Source organism: Puma concolor, chromosome C1 (assembly GCF_028749965.1).
Source record: "Puma concolor isolate L17-30 chromosome C1, mPumCon1.1.hap2, whole genome shotgun sequence".
Taxonomy (NCBI): Eukaryota; Metazoa; Chordata; class Mammalia; order Carnivora; family Felidae; genus Puma; species Puma concolor.
This window is the reverse complement of record NC_141674.1, coordinates 1,866,748-1,891,002: the sequence shown is the minus strand read 5'-3', so window position 1 is coordinate 1,891,002 and position 24,255 is coordinate 1,866,748. Positions and strand designations below refer to the sequence as shown.

General features: G+C 61.3%; 1 protein-coding gene across 6 annotated transcripts in view; it reads right to left on the bottom strand.

The window, feature by feature from the left end:
- Window positions 1-24,255, bottom strand: part of PRDM16 (PR/SET domain 16) — a 312,652-nt gene that overhangs the window by 48,330 nt on the left and 240,067 nt on the right. For 5 of the 6 annotated variants that reach the window (XM_086715463.1, XM_086715467.1, XM_086715465.1 and 2 more), the window contains exon 4: window positions 381-515. In XM_086715463.1, the coding sequence (XP_086571589.1) occupies window positions 381-515 (135 nt within the window). Of the gene's footprint in view, window positions 1-380; window positions 516-755; window positions 1,896-24,255 lie in introns of those variants that run through there. The other variant, XM_086715468.1, reaches the window with a different exon arrangement.

Below are 24,255 nucleotides of genomic sequence, written 5' to 3'. Positions count from 1 at the left end.
GTGAGGCCAAGGGGCCTGGGGCTGAAATCAGGGCCACCAGGCTCAGGAGAAAGATGCGTTGTCGGCCAGGGGAGCCGGTGGCCTCCGCAGGCTGGCCGGGATGCCATAGGGGCTCACAGGGCACCCCCGGAGGGCGGTGCCGGCCCCCCAGAGAGCACTTCCGAGCGGAGCCGCAAGGACAGCCATGCGTAACTGGATTGCCAACAGAAGGCTCCAGGGAACAACCACGGGGTGTCACGGAGCTCCCTGCCCCGCGGCAGGACAGGGCTCGGCAGGGCCCGGCTGCCCCTCCGCCCCGGCACCCCCCGCCCCCACCATCTCTCTGGGCGCCGAGGCCCCAAGAGCCACTCTGAGGGCCGGTGTGCAAGCCCCAGACCCACCTGCTCGTTGATCTGGCACATGGTGAGGTTCTGGTCATTACAGGAGCAGGCCACCCGGATGTACTTCAGCCAGCTGCCGGACCCCGCTGGGGCAGCGTCCATGCAGAGCTTCTCCGTGCTCAGGTCTTCGGAGATCTGTCGGGGAGAGCGAGAACCGAGGAGGGTCAGAGACATCCTGTGTGCTGGTCTACACAGCCTGCAACTGCCCAATGAGGGACCAGCTGTCTGGGCCCAGTAGGAAGGCAGTTGGCGTCTGGACTTCAGCAGACCCCCTGGGCATTGGCCACGTCCTTGTCCCCCGCCTCCCCCCGGCTGCCCGTCCCAGGAGCCTCTGAGAGCCTGGCGGAGGGACAGGAGGACGGCCCTTCCTCTCACCGAGCAGACTGCAGCCCTGGTCTGGCAGTAAAGGGGCTGCACAGCCCGCCCCCCCCCTGCAGAGCCGCCCCACACGTGAGAAAGCGGAGGCCACTGTGTCTAAGAACAGAGCCCTCTGCTAAGGGGAGCTGGGGCGCTGGGCTGGAGAAAAACATTCTCGAAGGTAAAGGTGTTGTCGGGGTGTGTGACCGCACGGGACTCGGCGTGAGTGTGCATGTGCAGGCGTGTGTGCGTGCGTGCCCACACTGGCGTGCACATCCCCCTGAAAGTAAGAAAGCAAGAAAAGCATTCAGTTTTCTTAAAGGTGAAAAGTTTCCGTTCGACACCCGGGGCCCGCAGATGCCCGGCCTCTCCCGGCGCGCCCAGCAGCCAACGCGCGTGTGACCGGCGTCACTGACCCGGTCCCCGCCGCGGGTCTCTGCACAAGCCCCTGGCGGGCAGGGCTTGGAGCTTCTCCGGGTGTGTGCGTCTGAGCGGGTCATTCGCTAGAAGACCTGAATGCTGTCCCCCGCCGGGAGAGGGGTGCCCCTGCAGCAGAATCCCTCCCATCCTCACCCCTGCTCCGTCCGGTGCTTGCGCGGGGTTCTGAGTCCAGAGCCACGGAAGCCAGCGGCATCTTGGACCAAATTCCCAGGCAGCGCAGCCCCAGGTCTTACAGACTAGGAGGGAGGGGCTGAAGCCTCAAAGAAGGAAGGGGCGTCCAGTGGGCAGGGGACATGAGAACAGGGTGTCAGAAGGACCCAGTAAAGTCAGGGCAGGGGGTAGCAGCCTGTCCCGGCAGAGACAGAGGAGGCTGATCCCAAGCATCATGGCCTCTGCTCCCCCGGAGGGCATCCTGAGCGCCCGTTCTGGACAATAAAGCCCGGGGAAGGGCAGCTCCCGGCAGAGGCCCGCAGAAGCTTCTTCTGACCAGCAGCTCTGGATGCTCTGTAACAGCTCAAGTGCTCCCCAAATGTCCACAGACACTTTCTACACAGCCAGGGTCCCCGCCCGGCCTCTGATGGTGAGGAAACGGAGATCTCGGGAGGCAGGCGCGTTGCCACGGGAGACGCAGAACCTGCCTCTGTCCCGTCTGCCCCCCTGCACAGGGGGGTGCCTGGAGCCCCTCCTGGAGCCACCAGCAGTGCCTCCCATAAATGACAAGTCTCGGAGCAGACAAGCTCAGGCCCAGCTTTGCTGACGTCTCTGGAGGCTGATCTGGAGGGGGCTCCGAACCCAGGGACCACGGTTTTGTGATTCTCTTTTTTTTTGGGGGGGGGGCTTTCACCAAATGGGCCTAATTCTGAGAGAGGGAAGAGAGGCCAGGGGGCCTGGGGAGGAGGGAGATGAGAGACGGAGGGGTGGGGCTGGAGGGCAGTGTGGCGCAGAGAAGCCGGACCCCTCAGGGTGCCAGGGGGCGCAGGGGCACTGCTGGCTCCAGGCCGGCATCGGGAGGCCACTTGGGGCTGGCCGGCAGGGATGGGAACGCAGGCCCACGCGGGAGAGGCCCCCCTCTGGGCACTAACGCCTCTCAGGGGCCCCCCTTGCGCCTCCTACCCCAACTGCAGGAAACCCGCAGAAAAGACCCACAAAGCAAAACCTGCGGTTAGCGGCACGTCAACTGAAGGGGCAGTCCTGCCACCTTCCTCTGTCACAGGAGGAAGAGGGGCCGAGCGGCCGAGACCCATGGACCCCACCCCACCCCCCTCCGGGGGCCCGGGCTCCCTGTGATGCCCCCCCCCCCCACAGCCACTGTCTCTGTCCGACCCCACCCGTGGCACTGGCTGGGGATGACGAAGAGGGCACAGGCTGCTGGGACCGTCACAGCCCTTGCGGCCTCTGCCCCCACTGCCCATGCGGCCCCCGTGGTTTCCCCCCACCCCGGGCTGACCTGTTGCCTCAAGGGTGTTGCTTCACCTTGACGGGCTTGGGTCTGTCTCCCCAAGTAGTGGCTAGAGGGACACTGATCCATCCGTCCAACTAACCAAGTAACCACTGTCCTAAGTGCTTAGAAGCCCTCTTCACCCAGTTTGCTCATATACGTGTGTGCGTGCGTATATGCATGCGTGTATGTGTACGTGCATGTGTGAGTGTGCATATGTGTGCATGCACGTGTGTGTGTGCACGCGAAAGTGCACGTGTGCTTATGTGTGCCTTGTATGCGTGCAAGTGCATTTGCACGTGCACGTGTATGCTTGTGCGTGCGTGTGCACACGTGTGAATGCACGTGTGTGTGTGCGCGTGTGAGGCGCCACTCAGGTGGTTGCTGAGAAACCAGCAACATGTTTTGGGAAAAGACAAACCAGCCCCAGTGAGGAGGTGGCCCCGAGGGAGCCTACAGGACAGACCTCCCAGAGGCCCCCGCTTCCCCCCTGCACGCACCCTCCCCGGGGGGCCTCGCTCATCTGCGTCCTTTTTTGCCACCGTCCTCCACGGCTGCACCCTCCCGTCCCCCCCGCCTCCCACCTCCCCGGCTGGGAACGATCGTCCTGGGATGTGGGTCCCAGAGGCAGAGCACATTCTCTGGGGGCTGGGACTCTGCACTGCGCCTTGCAGGCTCAGTCCTCGGGGCTCTTGGCCTGCCGCGAGGGGAGCTCCGTGCCACGCGGGGGTGGCTCCACAGTGCCCCCCAGAGAGTGAGTCTGACCCTCCGGGTGCTCACAGGACTTGTCCTGGGGGCAGATGAGGGAAAGCGCAGGGCGCCTGGACCACAGTGACTGTCCGTCGCCCTCCGGCACCTGTCGGTCCAGCACCGCCACCTGAGCCCACGCCCCAGTCCCATGTGTGCACCTGGAGCCAGCCGCCTGGTCTCCCCTCGGTCCCCCCGCGGCGGCCTGGTCTCCCCTCGGTCCTGCTGCGGGCAGGGAACGCCTTCGGCGCGGACGTCCCAGCCCTCCCGTGAGCTTTCTGGGTCCTCGTGGAACCAACCTCTCTCTCTCCCTTAGGACAGCCGGGCAGGTGCTGTCACATGGCCCGTGTTCTCCTGAGCCTTCCCCGTGCCAGGCAGCCCTCTCCGTCCTCTCAAGCATGTCTGGGCGTGGACACGGCTGGCTGCTTACCCACACGGGACGCCAAGCCGTCCCTGTCCCTGTGGGGCACGCTCCACGCTGGAGGGCCAGCAGCCCTCCTTCCTGGTGCCCCCTGGGAAGTGCCCCTTCCCTTCAGCCCAGAAGGCCTGTCCCCCCAACCCCTGACCATCTGGGTGGTCACAGGGTGAGCGTCACCTCCTGGCGGGTCCTGCGGGTCAGAGGGGACTCCTCCCTGAAGCTCTACCTCTGAGCAGCATCAGGTACCTCCTCGCCAGAGAAGGTCCGAGTCCTGGTCTGGGGCCCGAACCTGCAATGCCCGCGTGGTGGGAGGGCCCAGGCCTGCGTCTGCCGTCGAGGCTGGGCGGTGGGGCCTCACCTGGGCCTCACCGAGGCCTGAGCCCCTGGCTCGGCAGGCAGGACACTGTAGGCCTGGCTCTGGTTTGGGGTGTGGATGGGCCCGTGCCCTCTGTGACTCCAGGCAGGGAGAAGTGGGGTGCAGACACGTGTCTTCTCTGGCTTCCGCTCCTTTCCTCTCTCCGTCCTCCCCGCAGGGCCTCTGCAGTGGAGGAGCTGGGCCTTTGGGAAGCCCACCCCGAGAGCCCCTGCGGGCTCAGGTCTCCGTCTGTGCTTGCGCGGCCCCGTACTGGTCACCGCAGGTGCTGGTGTTGCCGGGTTCGCCGCAAGAGGAGACAGAAGCCAGACGCAGGGCTCTGGAGCCAAGTCAGGGACAGGAGGGAGGGTCTCCGTGCCTGCTCAAAGACCCACGGGGTCCTGGAGTCCAGAAAGCAGGCCCAGGAGGCCACAGGTCTCTGCCCTTGCCTCTCCTACAGTGAGACCTTCCAGCGCCCAGAAGGCCAGGTCGAGACCACCCCTCACCCGCCTTGGCTCCTGGAGCCCGAGACAGTTACGAGTGGATGCGGGAGGGCGAGAGCGGCAAGTGGCTGTCCCCTGATTGTGCGCGCTGCCTGAGGAGGGAAGGAGGGAGGGGGCCCAGCCCCCCGGCCTCTCCCCCCTGCACCCCTCCGCCCCCGCCCCCTTGTAGGCAGCGGCCTGGGGGGCCTCGGGGCCGAGTCTCTAGATTTGCCATCCGGCTGCCTTGCCTGACCCCACTCCAAAGCCTTGCTCCGGGTTATTCGGGGCTGAGCTTCGGGGATCCCAGAGCCTCTCCCAGCAGCTGCCTCCTGTCCGTCCCCCCACTCGGCCTCACAGGCCCCCCCACCCCCGGTCCCCCTGCCAGCTCCCCTCGCTCATAAATCACCGCCATCAGAAATGCTGAGTTATGAAGCAAAGGGATGGAAAAATTCTTTTAACCTTGACAATTTTTTTTGCACATCATTTGAGGTTTCCTGCACTTCTAATCTGTGGGCTCTCTGCTGGGCTGGCTCCCTCACGTGCAACAGCCACGGCCCTGGCCGGGCGTGCAGGGGGGATGCCGAGGCATCTGTCGTCAGCTCGCCTAATGGACCCGGGGCATGCAGGAAGGCGCGGGCACTGCGAGCCTGCCCCCCCCCCGGCCCCCCGTGGCCGTAAGGTAGCCCCGTCGAAGTCCGGGCATGGTGTCCACCCGTGACAGTGGTGGGGGACCGGGGACGGCCTCCTCCTACCCTGACCCCTTCTCTAAGGACCCCCAGAGCCGTGGGGGTCTCGTTTCTGTCCAGAGGCACATGCAGGCACGTGCACACACGTGTGCACACACACACACAGCGTGGTTACGATTTATGGGGTCCATGAGTAACTAAAGCAGAAAGTCCATTCTTGTGACGGAAGGAGGTGGGGGAAAGGCATTCTGGAAACACCTCTGTCCGGGTGCAGAGGGAGCCTGGATGAGCTCATAAATCCCCTGTCCTGACTCTCATTGTGGGGCTCAGCGGTGATATGACCAAGCACTGACCAGCAATGTGGCTGACAGCATGGGGTCACAACACAAGCAGACAGGAGTCCTGGCAGGCAGGTCATGGGCCTGGGTCCCCACCTGCTCTGGCTGAGAGGGAGGTGGCGATGAGAGGGGGAGTGAGGGAAGGGAGGGGTGGAGGGGGGTGGAGGGAGCAGGAGAGATGGGAGAGAGAGGGGAGGGAGGGGTGGAGGGAGCAGGGGAGATGGGGGAGAGGGGAAGGGAGGAGAGGTGGGGCATGGAGAGGGAGGGAAGGGAGGGGTGGAGGGAGCAGGGGAGATAGGGAAGAGGGGGAGGACGGAGCAGGGGAGATGGGGGAGAGGGGAAGGGAGGAGAGGTGGGGCATGGAGAAGGAGGGAGGGAAGGGAGGGGTGGAGAGGGGGTGGAGGGAGCAGGGGAGAGGCGGGCAGAAGGGGGCTGCTTCCAGGAAAAACAGGTATCTCACGGAAGCCAGTTCTCCAGGGCAAGGGCCAGCGAGAGAGGGGCTAGAGAGCCAGTGTTTTCTGGAAGCAGCTGGAGGGGGCTCCCCATGCGTGTCTGGGGAAGACAAGGGCCGAGGTCGTAGGTCTCAAGGATCCGAGAGAAGCGTGTCTAGCTCAGGGCTGCTCTGAGCTGCCTGCAGCAGAACCGGGGTCACTGGCCCTTGCTGTGACCTGAACGTGACCTCGCTCTGGGGGTCCCCCCACACTCTGCAGCCTGAGGGGGTGTTTGGGGTCTGGGCTTCCTCCCAAGCGCACGTCTTGTCCCCAGGCTACGGGCTGTAGCCCTGACCCGAGAGGAGCACACGGGCAGACTGGGGATTCGGACCAGCGCTTGTAAGTGTCCGAGGGAATAACGGGACAGAAACCCCTCGAGTGGTCAGCAGTGGTGGAGGTGGCGGTGGCGTTGGGACATCTCCGCAGGCAGCCCGTGGACGGGCGAGGGCCCTTGCGGAGAGGCGAGCACCCCGTCACTGGGGGGATTCAAGGTGTAGGTGGCCGTCCTTCCAGGGTGCTCAGAGGGAGGCTGGACTCTGACCTGTATGTGCCTGTCCTGCCCTGAAATCGCATAATTCCTAACTCGACAACACGGGGGTTGTCGGGTCGTCTTGCCTCAGTCCCTCCTTTGGAGCTAGAAATCCTCTTTCCTGATTTCTGGCTGCGTACGTGGAGGCCCTTGGCTCCCTGCACACGTGGTGTGCACTGTAAGGGACACTTGGTTTCTCTTTGGAAGCTTGCTGCACACACCCGGCACGGAGCCCCGGGCCCACACCGGTTCCGAGAGCGCTCAAGTGTGCGCGTGCCGCGGGGACTCGTTCCTGGCTACTGATGGCTGTGGCGCCGGCTGCTTCTCCGGCTGGCCGCACCTGCTCTGCGGGCTCTCCAGAGACGCGCTAGGCTGGGGGGCTCTGTCCAGCACAGGACCGTGAGGGCACCGGCCAGAAGCGGGGCTCTTTCCTGGGTCTTCGGGCCGGTGAGGAAGTCGTCCCCTGGCCAGTCAGGAATCTTCAGTGGGAGGCCCCAGGACCCCGACGGGGACAGATCAGTTCCGGCTGTGAGTAGGAGAGGGACGCCCAGCAAACAGGTGTGTGTCTCCCTTCGGGAGCCCTGCTGCCCACCTGTGCAGGAGGTGGGCTTTCTGGAGTTTCTCAGGGCGTCCCCAAAGAGAAAGCCCCTGGTCACTACAGAGAGAGCCCCGGGCCCAGCCTCGGCCTCCAGCAGGAGAGGGTCCTCGTCACAGACCCACCGGCACCAGAACAGCGAGCTGAGCCAGGGGCTGATGGGCAGGAGTCCCGAGGACCCCCTCCCCTTGCCCCGCCCCATGGGGGTGCAGGCTGTTATGGCCACTCCCAGGGGGCGACTTTGCCCAGAGGCTCCGTCTTCAGATGTCATTGCTGGGATGACATAAGACTTTCACCTGTGATGTCGTTTGTACGTTGAATTTCTGTAGTGGGGACCCCGTCTACAGATGCGTCCTCCTTAAAGGTGTCCTGCATCGAGGTCGAACGGAAGGTATTCCAGAAGGTGAACGCCCCGTGTATGACTGCCTGGTTGTGTTGGGAGCGGGTGGAGAGGAGGTGGGAGGGGACATCGAGGCGGGCGCAATAGTGAGAAAGTCACCCAGCCCTTCCCGCGAGACAGCTGGGACCCCAGGGTCTGGTGTCGGAGCTCCCGAGGGACGTGCCCGGCGCTGACGTGCAGGGGGGCCCATGTGTCGCCTGGGGGCCACCTCGATCTGCGATGACGGCACATGTCATTCCCTCCTAGCCAACCCCAGAAGGACACCAGAGTGGGTCACACTCTCCCGAGGGTCCCAGGACAAACAGCGGGGTGACTTATTGATATCAGTGCCTGGGGCGCTGGGGCCTGGGGCCTGCTCTGTCCGTTCCCTGTGGATAGTCAGGGGCACCACACCAGGACTGGCCTTCCGTCCCCGTGGGGACGCCTGGGTTGGCTGCCTGTGCCGAAGCCCCTGCCGCCCCCCTCTCTGCTGGACGGAGTGGGCTCCTCACGCCGATAGCCCACCTGCTCTCAGCCCCAGGGCCGAGCCCCAGGCGTCTGCAGCCACAGGGCGGCTGGGCCCCACCACACCTGTCCACTGACCCACTGCCGTGGCCTTATGGGAGAACTTCTCACAAGCATGGAGACGGGGTCTCAGCTGAACCCAGATTCAGGAAAGTAGGCCCCGTAGACCCAGGCCTCCCTTCCTTCCCACCTCTGCGGGGCCGGCTGGTGTGACGAGAGAGCCCTCTTGCCAGAGCCGGTCTTGCTGAGATTCCTGACCTCAAATAACCCAGGTATGATCTGGGTGCACACGCTCTGTCCCCGTGTGCACCCCCACCCTGACCCGGCATCGCCGCGGGGACACCGACACCTGTCTCGTGGGCGCTCAGGTGCAGAAGCATGGTCCCGCCAGGGCCCCCGGCAAACACCGGCGCGGAGGGTCCCAGCCCCACTCGGCCCCAGCTCCTTGGGTGGAAATTTCACAAGTGGTTCTGCTGCTGGGCCTGGAGGCTGACGGCGGGGGCTGAGGCCCAGGGAAGGGCGGAGCCAAGAAGGGCCACCGAGGGTCGGACAGGTGAAGGCCGGGTCCTGGCCTGGCTCGCGAGGCCCCCCCCCCCCGCCACCGCCGCCCCACCGCCCAGCTTGCAAGTCCCACACCCTCCTGCCCCTGCCCCTCGGGCTGCTGTGGTTACGATGCTAACAGCCCCAACGTCTTTTCAAACCCTAATTTGATTTGAAGCTGGGCCGGGAGCAGAAGCCTGTGAGCCAAAGGGCTGCCTGCACCGCAGGCTCAGCTGTGACATTCTGAGCGAGACACCTCTGTTTTGTTCTCGATCATAAAAAAGATTGGAAAAAAAGCCCAAACAACCAAAACCAAACGCCTGTGGCGGCGTCCTTGCCCGGGGTGGGTGGGAGCCCGGGGTCTGCTCACAGGAAGCGGTTCCACCGACAGGCTGATGCGAGGCCCCGGGAGGTGTCACATTTGTAACCCTTCTCTGGCCACATAGAGGGTGACAAACTGCAGAGCTTGTGAACAGGCGCACCCCCCCCCCTTCCCCGGCAGGTGCGGGAGGAATTCTCACAGCTGCTGCAGACTGCAGGGGGCGGGGGTGCTGGAGACCTCCAGGCACGCGCTCTCGGCTGGACAGAAGCCTCCAGAGTGGAAGCCAATGTAGAAGCCCACTCGGGCCCCCCAGGGCCTCCTCACCCAGCTCTGTCTGCTCGGCTGCTACCTGTGCGTCCTCCAGCCCGTGACCTGGATAGAACGCTCTGAGGTCCGGGGCCTGGTTGTCCTCCGACCCTCCGGGTCCATCCCTGTCTCTGCGGACGACGATCATGCATGCAGGCTGCACGGAGGAATGATTCCAGATGCACCTCTCAGAGAACCAGACGCGTCTGGGTGGAGAGAAGCGCAGTCTTCCCATCCCTTCCTCAGACATTCTCTACAGGGGCTGCCCACCCGGCCCTTCCCACCACGCTCCCCGTCATGCAGAGGCAACATGCCCCTCCGGCCACCACCCCCCTGCAGACCGCTGACTCTGTAGTCACTGCCGAGCCTCCCCACCAAGTCACGAAAGGCTCACATCCACCCAAAGGGGCAGCCACCGTTGTAGGCACTTCTGTAGATGAGGAAACTTACAGAGAGGAGTTGGGTAACTGGCCCGATGTTGCACAGCAAGAGAGGGGCAGACAAGTTGGATAATGGGTCCTGGCTGCCTGCCTCATTCCTTTCATGACCTATGGGGACTAGTGCTGCACACCCTGGCTGGTCCTGTCCTTCTCACCTGTCTTCTACCTGAGGATGGTGGCCAAGAACAACTAAGGCTTTCCCAGAGCTTTGCCAAGGACTGGTGTTCAATTGGAGCTCACTGAGCATCTCCACCAATGGATGGATGGATGGATGGATGGATGGACGAATGGGTGGTTGGTTGGATGGATGGATAGATGGATAGATGGTAGGTGAGTAGATAGATGGGTGGATGAATATGTTGTTGGACAGATGGATGGATGAGTGAATTGCTGGCTGGATGAATGGATGGATAGATGAGTGGACTGTTGGATGGATGGATGGATGGATGGATGGATGAGTGGACTGTTGGATGGATGGATGGATGGATGGATGGACTGTTGGATGGATGGATGGATGGATGGATGGATGGATGGATGGATAGATGAGTGGACTGTTGGATGGATGGATGGATGGATGGATGGATGGATGGATGAATGGATGAGTGGACTGTTGGATGGATGGATGGATGGATGGATGGATGGATGGACTGTTGGATGGATGGATGGATGGATGGATGGATGGATGAATGGACTGTTGGATGGATGGATGGATGGATGGATGGACTGTTGGATGGATGGATGGATGGATGGATGGATGGATGGATGGATAGATGAGTGGACTGTTGGATGGATGGATGGATGGATGGATGGATGGATGAATGGATGAGTGGACTGTTGGATGGATGGATGGATGGATGGATGGATGGATGGACTGTTGGATGGATGGATGGATGGATGGATGGATGGATGGATGAATGGACTGTTGGATGGATGGATGGATGGATGGATGGATGGATGGATGAGTGGACTGTTGGATGGATGGATGGATGGATGGATGGATGGATGAGTGGACTGTTGGATGGATGGATGGATGGATGGATAGATGGATGGATGAGGCACAGTTTTCCAGACCTGTCCAGACACTTTTGGCTTCCTCCACTTGCCAAAGTGAAATATAAGGGAGCATCTTTCCAGGAGACGTAAAGCAGCAGAACACAGGGACGCCTCTCTCAGGAGACCTGCCCTGATCCCACACATCAGGGTGGGCCCCTCTGGGGGTCCTCACAGTCCCTGCCCCATCACAGTACAGATTACAGTGGGCTGTGACTGTCTTGTCCACATGATTCCTTCCTCTTCCCCTGGATAATGAGAGCTTTGAGGGTTTCATCTGATTCCCAGAGCCAGGCAGACAATGGGTGCTCAGTGAATGCTTAGGAGACAAAATGGGCACTTGAGACCTCTCCCTCCTGCCATATTCCATATGGCTTTGCCCAGTGGGTCTTTCTTTCCTCATCTCCCTTTGTCCCACTCTCGACCCCTCCTCCTTGTTCCTCCATGGGTTCTGCTCAAGCAAGTACACACCCTCCTTCTAGTTGCCCTGCCTTGCTGGAAATCAGAGCTACAGTTTTTCCTGGATCCAGGGTGACAGTACGACTTCCCCCTAGTCAACGTGACAGCGTCCTATTTCCCAGGGCAGAGGCCACGCTAACTTGTCGGGCTCACACCCTGTGGAACCTGGCACACAGTAGGTGTTCAAGGACGCTGGGGCAGCGGCCAGGATAGAGCCGGTGGGGTATATTTAGTGCCTTCCCTGCCGCTGACTCAGTCTCTCCAAGCCCATCCTTCTTCCTCCTTGGGGACGTATCAGTCCAGAGAAGTACCATGACTCACGGCCTTCCATATCGGGTGGTGTTTTGAGATCAGCTCCTGGAAATAGCTCAAATCTCAACAGGCCAAACCTAAGCAAATACCTGCCTGTCCCAGAAGGAGCACCTCTTGTAGCTCTTTGACATACAAAAATGGTCATTGGCAGAGGGCTTCTGGTGCAGATGCTATTGTCTTTGGATGCCTTACAAATAGGCAACTCTGGGTCCTTCCCAAGCAGGCCCAGAATTCCCCCCTGGGCCTGGGTCTGCACCTTGTCTGGCTTCATGGAGACTGGAGGTCCGCTTTTCCTCCGAACAGTTGATTGCAATGATTCTACCTCCTAGGATTTCTTGCTTCCCAGGGCACCCAGAGCTCAGCCACCATCTAGTTGCATGAGTGGGGAAAGGCCCCCGGGGTCCCGTAACTGTAATCCAACAAGCCCATCCTTTCTCTCGCACCCAGCCATCTCCACGTATCAGACGTTGGAATGACAGAGACGGGGAGGGGCAGTACCCACTTTCTGGGTGTCACGGGCTCCTGGATTCTCAGGCGCTATCATCCCAGCCAGAGGCCATCCGGGTTTTCGGTGATGGACCCTGAGCTGCACGCCAGACCTGCCCTTGCACGTGAGCTCGGCCTGAGACGTCTCCCCGGGAGCCCGAAGCCGGCTTCCTTCCCAAGCTGTGGGCACATTTGGTCCGATCGGCAAGTTTGAAAATGATTCATAGACAGAGGTGGGCAAAGTCAGTCTTGAATGACAAATGGGACCAATTAAATTCAATAGCTCTCCCTCTTTCCCCATGTTCCAGCCAGTTCCTACGGCCAGTCACCTTTGACGAAATATATCAAAGGAATTAAAAGTGTGTCCCCCACAATGATATTACCTGGATCCCTTTCAGGTCCACGCCAGCCAAGTTCAAGCATCTATTCAAGCCCAGGAAATAGAATCGAAACGGTTTATTAAAAACCTAATCACAAGCATTTATATGACACAAATGGTCCTGAATGGCACCCACCAACTCCACGGCCCCTCCCGGGGACAGCACAATGCAGCCGATTACCCAGAATTTAAACGGGGGTGTTTAAGAGCCTGGGAACATTTTAATGGGGATCTTTCTTTGTGGATTCTGCTATTGTGTTATTATTATTATTTTTTTTTACTTGAAAAAAGCAAAGGATGGGAGGGCGCATTCACTTTCCTCCCTTGAGTGATATAAGAATATATGACTTATTCTGGCAGATCTGTTTCTATGGATGCTGTCAGGATGTGAACATATACCCGTGGGGAAAGGGAACACCCTGCCCGCCTAATTAAAGCCGCGCAGCGTGGCTGAGGGCGGCTCCCGGGTCAGCTGTCCTGAGCGGGGCCCTGCAGCAGGTGCGGGGCTCGGAGAAGCTCTCCCAGGCGAGGGCCGGGTGCGGGTCTCTGGTCTCTCTTGACTCTCTGGATCTCTGGATCTCTGGCTCCCGGACAGCCGGGCAGAACAGCTATGCATCAGAAGACTTTCCTTTGAAATCCTCCCGGTGGCCACCCCGGGGGCTCGATGGCGGGGCCCCCTCTGGTGGCCGGGACCCCCAAACTTCCTCCAGTTGGAGGTGCTGGAGAGCTGGGCTCCCCGGAGGCTCCTGGGGTCTTTGCCAGAGCCAGGCCCACCGCGGCGGTGGCCCAGCGAAGCCTGCACCCGCCCCATGCAAGCACCCCACGCCAGCAAGGTTCGGGGTCGCTCTGGCAGGACGAGCGGGTCCTCAGCGGTCCCTCGGAGGTCAGGGATGAAAGGGCACGGAGCTAGGGGTTTCTCTTCAGGGCACACGGTCCCTCTCTCTGTTGGGGCACAGGCTCTTTTCTAGAAGATTCTCTGTCTCTGTGAGGAGGTTCAGCCCTTCAGTGCATCACTCTCCAAACGATATACCCGTTCGCTTTCATTTTATTTTTGTTCAGTCCTCCCTCTAGAGGATTATTTTGAAATTATTCCTTCAGCACAAATAACCCCAACTTTCCCGAGTGCCTTGTTTTGAGGACGAGGCTCTCTCGTTTGACTATCCAATTTAATTTTTTAACGACATAGTGAAACACACAACAGGATAGAAACATTTACAATAAGCACGCTCACTTCCCACCCCTGTGATTCAGTTGCCGCATCAGCTACAAATTGTGAAAACCAACTTCAGAAGCGTAATTACTTCAAAACACACGACTCCTGGGGCGCCTGGGTGGCTCAGTCGGTCGAGCGTCCGAGTTGGGCTCAGGTCGTGACCTTACAGTTCATGAGTTCGAGCCCCGCGTCGGGCTCTGTGCTGACAGCTCGGAGCCTGGAGCCTGCTTTGGAGTCTGAGTCTCCTTCTCTCTCTGTCCCTTCCCTGTTCATGTTCTGTCTGTCTCTCTCTCTCTCAAATATAAAATAAAACACAAAAACATTTTTTTTTTTTTAAATTTTTTTTTTTCCAACGTTTATTTATTTTTGGGACAGAGAGAGACAGAGCATGAACGGGGGAGGGGCAGAGAGAGAGGGAGACACAGAATCGGAAACAGGCTCCAGGCTCTGAGCCATCAGCCCAGAGCCCGACGCGGGGCTCGAACTCACGGATCACGAGATCGTGACCTGGCTGAAGTCGGACGCTTAACCGACTGCGCCACCCAGGCGCCCCCAAAAACATTTTTTTAAATAAAAAATGAATAAAGTACATGACTCCTTCCACTTTTGCCCATACTTTACATTTATGTACATATTCCACAGCGGAAGCAGGCGTTCTCTCGGAAAACACGACCTTAAAATCCCGAGGGGCGCATCGGAGCCACGGACAACGGCTGACAGATACAGGCGGAGCCCGGGGTTCTGCAGCTGGCATTTTGCAGGTACCATCCACTGCCCCGGTGTGTTTGTTTGTGAAATGCATCCCCGGCTGAGTGACCCCACGGCACGGCCTTCAGCTCTCTCTGGGTGTTTCTTTAAGATTTGCAAAGCGGCCCAATCCGGGGGGCAGTCCTAGGCAGCTGCCGGTTGTAACTCCCTGTGGTCAAATGTACTTCTTCCGAGTCTCAGAGGCTGGCTGTGACGGAGGGCTCCAGGATGGGTCATGCCAGAGCTCCGTGGAAGGCCTCCCATTTGGGGTCCTGGACAAGGCCCCTGGGGACGCCTGGCACATAGAACCGTCCCTGGAAAGGGAGCCTCGTCCCAGGTCCTGGCCTCCGGGGAGGGTGGGGCAGGGGGGACGCTCGGAGATGTGCCTTTAGGACGAGTGCTCGCCGGGCTGTCACCACACCCCACCGCCTGGGGCGTGACGGCACAGAGGCGGCCTCCGGAGGCCAGGGGGCCTCACATTATATAACCACCCGTGAGAAGATCTCCATCTTTGGGTTTTCTGCAGAGGTCGGTGGAGAGATTTCAGGATTTGCATGGAACTCAGATCCTGGAACGTTCCAGCGAACAGCTCAGGGGCAGACAGGGATTAGACCTCATTTGCAGGGCAGGGGCATGGAACTCTGAGCGAAGGTTCTCTCCAGCTTTGCCACATTACCTCCTACTCACCCGGGGAGCGGGGGGAAGGGGGGGCTCTTTTTCTTTTCACATTTGGGTGGATGAGGATTCATATCAGGTTGGAGATTTTCATCCCGTTTTGGCTTCTGGAGGGATGTCCTTTCACGGGAATCTTCGAGAGTCAACTAGTTGCTTTTAGGAGCTTGTAAGTTGAGACATGGCCATGAAATCAGAGGAGGGCTGCAGCAGGGCTGCACGCATGTTTTGGACGACAGACACTTGGGTGCAGGGAGGTCCTGGGGCCCCGTCACATCCTGGTGGCTCCTAAAAAGCCATCTGGCTGTCAGGTGACTCGAGGGTCCCCTGAAAGGTTCCTTCAAGGTCCCCACGCTCCCAGCCAAGCCAAGAGCATGCATCTATCTGACCTTCCTCTCCGCCGGAGGAGACCCCTCCCGAGCCACACCTGCCACGCCATCCACAAGGACGACCTCCTGTTGGTGGTGACCCCCTTCCTGGGACGGCCAGATCCCCCAGCTGCAGAGACCCCTTTGCTCGTCCAAGTGCAAACACTAGAAGGCAAGTGCCCCTTCCTTAACGGGCCGACATCTCATAAACAAAGCAGAGAAAATAACACCTCCCCTCCCCCCCCCCCCCCCCCCGCCGGCTGCCCCCAGTGCTACAGTGTCCCCTTTGTGAGCCCGTGACTGGGGTGGACGGGGCCGGTGTGCGAAGACACGTTTACAGCCTGGCATTATGCAACAGGATCGTAACCACACATTCTAATAATAAAATAAAATAAATACTAATAAACATTCAACCTAAAGATCCTTCACGAGACGCCCTAATCATTTTTCTGCTCCCACTTCGGTTTTTTCTGGAACAGCTCCAGCGAGCCCAGGGTGGTGCAGCAGCCTTTTTCTCCGAGGGAACAAAAGGTCTTTTTTAGTCCTAAGTTTATCCAAATATTCTCAGCTTACTACTAGCCCCTTTCTGAATTGATATTCCCAATAAAAGGACACTTTGTATCTTTAAGCCACACTGCCCACCCCCCCACCCGAGCGAGGATGGAACCCCGGTCTGCCACTTCCTCGGAGATGGGCGGGAAGGGGGACATCCCCGGTGTCGTGGGGTGGGAGTGGGCGGCCGGGGGCCCAGTGCGGTGGCCAAGGCCGTGCGTCGGGGGCAGAAGACGGAACCCACGGAGGGTGCCTGCCCTGCAGCACGCCGGGCTCTAATTTTGTGCAAGCCCATCCAGGCTGCATGCACCTGCCAAGCACGTTGAGTCCTGCGTGAGCTCGCGGCAGGGGAGAGAACTCCCTCCAGCCGGGCTGAGATGTGAGGCCTGTATTCTGGGCGGCGAGCGCCGCTGGGGAGCCCGCCTTTCACGCCAGGCACAGGCTGCTTCTTAGCGTCGGCTCCTCCGCGTCTGCCCAGACCCTCTCGCACCAGCCAGCGTCGGAGCCGTGTCCTGTGCGTGCACGTGTGTGCACGGGTGCCCACGGCCTCGTGTGCGCGCGTGTGCCCCCAGCAAGCACGTGTGCGCACACAGAGCCGTCCCCGCGGCCCCACAAAGGGCATTTCCTTCCACCCCGGCCTCCTCCAAACGGCTCTGATTAGCGTTAATGATAATTCTCATTAATCACCTTCAGTGGCTGCAGAATGGAAACGAGGCCTCGGTGAGGTGACAGGCGCCACTTAGGCGGGATTTATGACTTGTGCGCGGGGTGGCAGCTCCGGGCCCTGATGCCTCTGGCCTGTGGCTGACATCACGGCCACATTTGGGCTCCAGCACGGAGCCTTTCGTGTTTCTTCTCCCCGCCCGACCTCAGGGGTGCCACCGACCTGGGGGCCCTCCTGGTGCCCAGCTGGGCAGAGCAGGGGTGGGGAGGGGGGCAGCCTCAGGGTTTGGGAAGAGGAAGGAGCAGGAGGGGCCCGTGTATTACCAGCAAGTCTCCCACCTTCCTCCCCAAGAGCAGCCTCACACCCCGTTTCTGCCCCTTGAGCCCTTGGGAGGGTCGGCCGCCCCCACAGAGCCCAGCACAGACAGACCCACCTCGGACGTGGGACTGCCTCTGATCCACCCGTGACCTTGGTGGCCTGCACAGTAGGTCCTTGGGGGGTTTGGGGCTCGGCATGGGCTGCGTGGGGGGCAAAGGAGGGGTTGCAGGGCTGAGCTCATGGGAATCCAACGGGAGTCCCCCTGAGCGGCCACCCAAGGTCTTCGGGTCATGGCTGACTCGGCAGCCCAGCCCCCGCGTTCCCTCGCGGCCCGCACGGAGCCTACAGTCCGCTGAATCCCGGCTGCTTCCGACCCCTCCTCACCCTCGCGGCCTTGCCCACTGGCCGAGCAGCTCGCTGGCTGAGCGGAGCCCTGCTCATCGTGGGGACCCTGCAGGTTTCCTCCCTTCCCATCGCCACTTGTGGCCCTGCCCTGGGACTCTGCTGGTTTGGACGCAGCAGGCACGGGGTCAGAAGAACGGTGCTCTGGAAGGACTGGTCCGCCCTGGGACACTCCGCTCCCCTAACAAGCAAGCAAAGTGTCTTTCTCGGGTCTCAGGGAGGAGTGGGCCCATATGTCGGGCTTCTGGGCCTCCCGGCTGGACCCTGATAATTCAAACTGTGCCCTGGGTCTGGTCTCCACCAGGCCCACCCGGCTGCCTGGGGCAGCTGGGGGCGGAGAGGGGGGCGGGAAAAAGAGCCTGGGCAGCAAGTGACGACGTCGCCATCAGCCCGGTTTAATTTTGCCCTTGCGCCAGGGGGCCGAGTGCGGGAGCACAGGGTCATTACTAGGCTGTTGCCAGGGCGAGGGGGGTGGGCAGGACCGGCTTGGGCAGGGGATATTCTGGAGTCTCTGTTAACCTGGACTGAACTAGAAAAGGAGTCGGGAAATGAATTGCCAGCCTCATCCAGAAGCACCCTGGGTGGGGTGGCCGCGACCCAGTGCAATAACCTCCCGGGCCGTCGCCAGGCCCTTCCGTGTTCCTGAGCGGCAAGGTCAAGGTGAGCTCTCTGAGGGCTGCTGTGCGGGGCTCTCTGGGATCCACGTATGGGCGAACCAGGAGCCCCAGAGAACCAGCAAACCACCTACAACGCAGACCTGTGCCTCACACCTCACACCGGGAGCAAAGGCTTCTTAAGCAAAGGAACCTCCATGCCAAGGCGAGGACAGCGGGGGCGTGGGCCGTTCTGAGCTCTGTGCCCTTCCGTGGCAGCCATGGGGGGGGGGGCGCCTCTTTGAATGTCACCTGGGAGTTCCCGCGCTCAGGGCCCCCGCGGCCTAAACTCCTGCCCCGGAGAGACACAGCTTCTCCGTGCTTCTGAGGGGCTCTTGGGCTGCATCGGGTCCAGGACGCTCATTCGGGCGCTGGTCTCAGACCCAGAACCACCTGCTATCAGTTGGGTGCTTTGCATCCACCTGCATGGATCTGGGTTTGGTTTGTTGTGGGGTTTTCCCCTCCTCCTCCTCGTCCTCGTCCTCCTCGTCCTCCCTTCCTTCTCCAAAAGGATTTTCATCCCAACATCCAGCTTCCTGAGCATTCCCGGGGCGGCTGTAACCACTTGAAACAGAACCACCAGGCAGTGTTGAGGCTTGTTTGGAAGGGGCCTTTTGGGGGGCGGGGGAACTTCTTCAGGACCTTGCACTTCTGAAAGCATAAAGCCTGGATCACACTCTCCTAAACGAACACCCCCGCGAACGACGCTCAGGCGGAGCAGCCTCATGGGAGGCCCGGGGTGGGGGGGGGACTTGGAGGTCTTGGCCCGCTGGTGCTCCACTGGACTCCTCGGCCCCGAGGCTTCGGGGCTGTGCACCCAGTGACTCCCTCCCATGTGGGGAGGGATTCCCCAGAAATGAACACCTTCCTGTGGAAGGTTTACTTAGGGACGGTGCGGTCCGCGTCATGTTGGTGGCTAAACCAGTTGTCAAAGGACAGGGACGGCCAGGGGACCGCAGTTACTGGGACACCAGCCCGTGGCGCGGGCGTCTCCTCGAACACCGCCGTCAGGGGAGGTGGCGGCCTCGCAGCCTGGGCGGAGGTCTGCCTCCGGCACCTGACCCGGCCGAGAACCATGGGTCCCCTGCACGCCCTGGGCTGGAAGGCCCCCGAGCTGCAGCCAGCCTCCCAGATTCTGGGTCCCTCCCTCCACTCCTGGGGCGCAGACGAGGGGGCCCTTCAATGGCCTCTAAGTAATGAAGGTGCACGTTGTGGCGTCTTCGAATCCCTGCTTCTCAGACGTCTGGAGAGACGCACGCCTGTGCTTCAGAAGGAGACGGAAGTTCTTCAGATCAAACCCTCGATGCCCTTCGCGGTCCAGGGTGGGCCTCGAGCCCCAGCTTCACGAGCGACCTCCAGGCTGGCCTTCCTGTGACCGTCCAGCCTCCGCTCTGCCATCCCCACCTGCCCTCGCCGTCCCCATCCCCGCCCTTCCAGGGAGTCTTGACGCCCGGCTCACAGCCAGGTCTGTGAAATCTCTCGCCTCTCCTGCAGGAAGCCTGATGCATCGTTGCACCCCCATGGGTCTCTATGCGCCCTTGGTTCCCAGCAGAAGACCCCGGGCCATCCTGTGCACAGCACAGGCGAGTCCTGTGCCACCACGTCCCCTCTGGTTAGAGTGTTCAGTAGGACTGGAGATCAGCACTCTAAACGCCGTGGGACACTTGTCGGAGGAGGAAGGACGAGGTCACCGGAGTCAGCGGGCGGCCACCCCGGGCTCCTTGCAGAGAAGCCTTGCTGGGAGGCGGGGCCGAGTCAGGAGAGAGCACTTTCCCTCACCTTCCAGATGGACGTCCGGGGCTGGCTGGCCACCAGCAGATGCCCACACCAGGCTGTGGCCAGTTGGGCCTTGTCACCTCCCACTTGCCAAGACTCTTTCGAGCTCACTCTTCTCCCTGGGCTGCTTGGGGCCTCTCCCAAAGTCTGGGACACGTTCCTTCCTGTTCTTCAACTGCTTCTTCCTCCGGGAAGTCGGGTTTGGGCAGGTGTTACGCCCAAAATGGGTAACGTTTGGACTACACCAGCGGTTGTGTTGATAAATCTCTCTCTCTCTGTTCACTTGTTCCCCTTTAAGGAAACAATGATTATCTTGGACTACACACGGCCTTGAAGGGGCTGCATGGTGAAGTGGGGCTCCCCAAATGCCTGGAGCCTTGGAGAAGGTTCTAGGTAATTAACGCTGCAGTGTTGGCCCGATCACACGGAAGGAGGCCACGGACGTGCGGAGCCCATCAGCTGGGACAGGTTCTCTGGCCCCGCCGGGCGCAGCGCTCGGGCCTCGGAGGCCGTCCCACCTCCCAGGCTGGCGGCGAGGACACCGGAGCGGCATCCAGCTCAGAAAGCTGGCCCTTCCTCTTCCTCAGGGAGGGAAGTCTCCAGAGGGAAGGGCAGCAGCCCCGTGGCCACTCAGTGCTGGGAGCCCAGGCTCAGGCTCAGGCACCTCTGCTTGTCTGCAGGGAATGGGGGGGGGGGGCGGTCAGCACGACTCACATGAATGCAAGCCCCCAACCACACAGCCTCATCCCCATTGGGGGTGGCTGGGGGTGCAGGCCCCTCGCACGGCACAACCTCCTCCATCCCAGCTGAGCAGAACCTTTGTCCAACAACATAGACTGTTCTAGAAGGATCCGGCTGCTGCCAGAGATGACTGGCCCCTGTCGCAGCAGAAGACATCTCCCTGGACAGAAGCCCCCGGGCCTCCCACTCGAGTTCCGCACATACGGTCATCATTAACGCGCCGAGTCCCGGATGACGGGATAAGAGAAGTATTTGATTCATTTATCAGAGCTTTCAAATAGGTGGCAATTAGGGACAAGGGACTGTGGCCCAGCTGATAGGAACACATGGACTTAATTACGTTTGTCTGGTGCTCCTCTCGGGACGCCGAGCTGCTGCAGGAACCCCGTTCTGGGAGGGGGGTCGGGACTGCCCATCGTCTGTTTCCGGGGCGAGCCCGTCTGCACGCGGGGTGCGAGTCACGTCCAAGCCCAGACAGGTGTGTGGCTGGCAGCTTCCGTTTTCCGGGAGACCTCACGCTCTGCACACCTGAAGCCCTTGTCCGGTGCCGACTTCAGATCAACGTGACCTTCGAGTGAGGGCGTTGCTCTCACGGGGCCTCGCTGTCCACGGGCGGGGGCTCCGGCCTCCCTGCCCCTACACAGACGACACGTTTTTTCCCAGGGGGAAAGAAGTTATCACCGCCAACGGTTTTCTGAAGACGCTTTACAAGTGGCCCCACAGGACGGAGGTGACAGGGCTGCTGAGGATAAACAAGGGTGACAGATGGAGTGGACCAGAGCCACAGAGTCACTGCGGAGACACTTCCTGCAGATGGAGGGGGCAGCTTCGCGGAGGGCGGCCATGGGTCCCGATCGTCCCGGAGCCCCGGCCTCGGGCCCCGGACGGAGGGCACAACATCCTCACGGCCTCGGGCGGCAGGGTCCAGGGGGAGGGGGGCTGTGTCAATGACCTTCAGTCGCAGGAGAGGGGGGACCGCCCCGTCCAGGAGCTGCCCAGCCCCCCGCGGTTCGGTTCGTGCCCCCAATTTTCTGAACTTCCGGAACAGTGCGCCACTTAGAAATTCAAACACGACGTGTTTCAAGCCTGCGGTGGGCACGCGGAGGTGGGGTCAGTCCGCTGAGTGACAGGATGACCCCCAATCACCCTCTTGGCCATGGCCATGGCAGCACCCTCCCTGGCTCTCCTCAAGGGGGACCCGTGGGCCACCGTCCAAGCCCCCACGATTTTCTCTTCTCCTCGGGCACGACGGAAGGTCCGTTTCCCTCACAATGGTTTGAGTTAGGAGTGAGCTCACCTCCTCCCCCGGCACAACCCCCACACACACGGGGACGACGCGGAGACGCGGGATGAGGTGGAAATCAGGCATCGTTTCTTATTGCTGGGTCCCGTTGTCTTTGGTGGTGTTTGTTCCTGGGCCCTCCGTCTGGTTTGCTGCCACTGCCCCTGCTGTCACGCTTTGAGGGATGTCGGGAGCGGCGAGGGGTCTCCCCGCCTCTTCCCAAGCTCCGGGCGCCCGCATCCCTGCTGCTCTTGGAGGCCGGGGCAGGGCGTCTGCAGTGAGGTCGTCTGCGCTCCGCTCCCTGGCTGCCACTGTGGGGGTTTCACCCCCCCCCCATGCCCTCTTAGGGCAGGGGGGCATCTGGTATCTGGAGAAAACCCCTTTCCGGATCTGCTTGTCTAGTTCCTGGAGACAGAAACTGTGAGTCTGAGTTGCATGGTGACTTTTCCCTGCATTTGGGGACGGGGACAAACGGGCCCCCCATCCCCGTGGAAAGAGGCCCATTGAACTGTGTCTGCACTGCCCACGCTGACCTAGGCGTGTCCCGGGCCAGAGGGCAGACGCAGGCAGGACAGGGCCACGCACAAAACGGCTTCTATATTCTCAAATCCTGGCATCGCGTTAAGAGCACAGCAAGGTTTACCCAAGGGCACGTTTTTGCCACAGCGTTAATACACGTCAGTGGTTTCGCTTTACTAAGACCGCAGCCTCAGACGGGGCCCCTCCACCGCAGCGCGTTTGGACCCGGACCGCACTCTGCTGTCGGGGGCCGGCCTGGGCTCTACCCAGTGGCATCGCCAGTGTCTCCTGGAAGGCAGTATGGCCCGTGGGTGAGACCGTGGGCAGACGCTCTCCCCGCCGTCACAGGCAGGCCCCGGGGCACGTGAGCGGCTCTGGGGGAGAAGTGGGTTAATCTCGGAGTGGGGTCTGGGGAAGGTGTCTCTGTGGAAGCTGTCTCTCCCACGGGCGCTAGCCTGGCACCCGTAGAGAAAACTGTGCTTTCTGGATGCAGGGGAGGGAGGAGGAGAGCTGGGCGGAGGTCCAAGGCGCGAGAAAACTCTGCATGTGAGCCACGTGGAGGGGCTCCACTCGGGCACCTGGTGGGTTCTCTCAGTTCTGCCAGGCGGAGGGTACCAGGTTTCCCACGGCCGATGCTGAGATGGGGAGGGGAAGAGGCTTCTCCAGGTGAGCCCCGCGGCTCCGGGAGAGACGACCCCCGCCAGGTGCACGAAGCCGTCGAGGGTGCTTTGAAGGACGCGTTTCATTCGCTCAGAAAGTGCGTCGTCAACAGAGCAGGGCTCCAAACGCAGAGAGAATGCCGTTTCCAGGGAGGAAGGTGGCCCCTGGCTGGCCTGACCACGAGGTCTCCGCACCCCGCCCCAGTTCACCGCCCGGGTTGGGGCAGGGGGACGGTGGGGGCCCGCCGGGTAGTGGAGCTTCCAGTCTGTGCCTGGCTGCGGATTGCGGTGGCTCTCGCGGGGTCGGGGTGAGGGGCTGGGGGCCCCTCTCTGCGGCTCTGTACCCAGCGTCCTGCATGTTTCCTCCAAGGCTCGCGGGATAGGAAGCAAAGCTGCCCCACCTGTTTGCTGCCCCAGGCACCTGGTGCCTGGTGGCTGGCAGGCTTCAGCTCCCTGAATGTCTCTGCAGTTCGGGGACTTTCTCCGTGGAGGCTGGCCAGCTTCCAGGATGCTGCTCCTGAGGGTGTCCTGCTGTGAGGGCCTCCTGGACCTGCCCCCCATGACTTCACTTTCCTGGCCTTGGATTTGCACATCTGTGAAATGGGGGCAGCACTGCTCTGGTGGGACTGGCCTGAGGCTTAAGCAAGACCACAAACATTTGTATCTGACAAGTGCTCGGAGGGCCAGCTCTGCAGCCAGCAGGCTTTCGTTTCTAAATGCTCTACAAACAGGCGGGGGCGGGGGGGGGGCAGGAGATGCTCAGTGCTTCTCTGCTGGAGAATGAGGGTTTCAGATGCACCATCCCCTCCCTGGGCTCGCTAGGGCTTCCCCCCACCCAGGAAGGTTTCCGTCTGCCCCCCCACCTGGTTCCCGTCTGCGCCCCCACCTGGTTCCCGTCTGCCCCCCCCCCACAAACACCTGGTTCCCGTCTGTCCCCCCCCCCACAGCTGGTTCCCGTCTGCCCCCCACCTGGTTTCCATCTGTCCCCACCCACCTGGTTCCCGTCTGCCCCCCCACCTGGTTTCCATCTGTCCCCCCCTACCTGGTTCCCGTCTGCCCCCCCACCTGGTTCCCGTCTGTCCCCCCCAACAAACACCTGGTTCCCATCTGTCCCCCCCCCCACAGCTGGTTCCGGTCTGCTCCCCCACTTGGTTTCCATCTGCACCCCCCTTGGTTCCCATCTGTCCCCCCCACCTGGTTCCCATCTGCCCCCCCACCTGGTTCCCGTCTGTCCCCC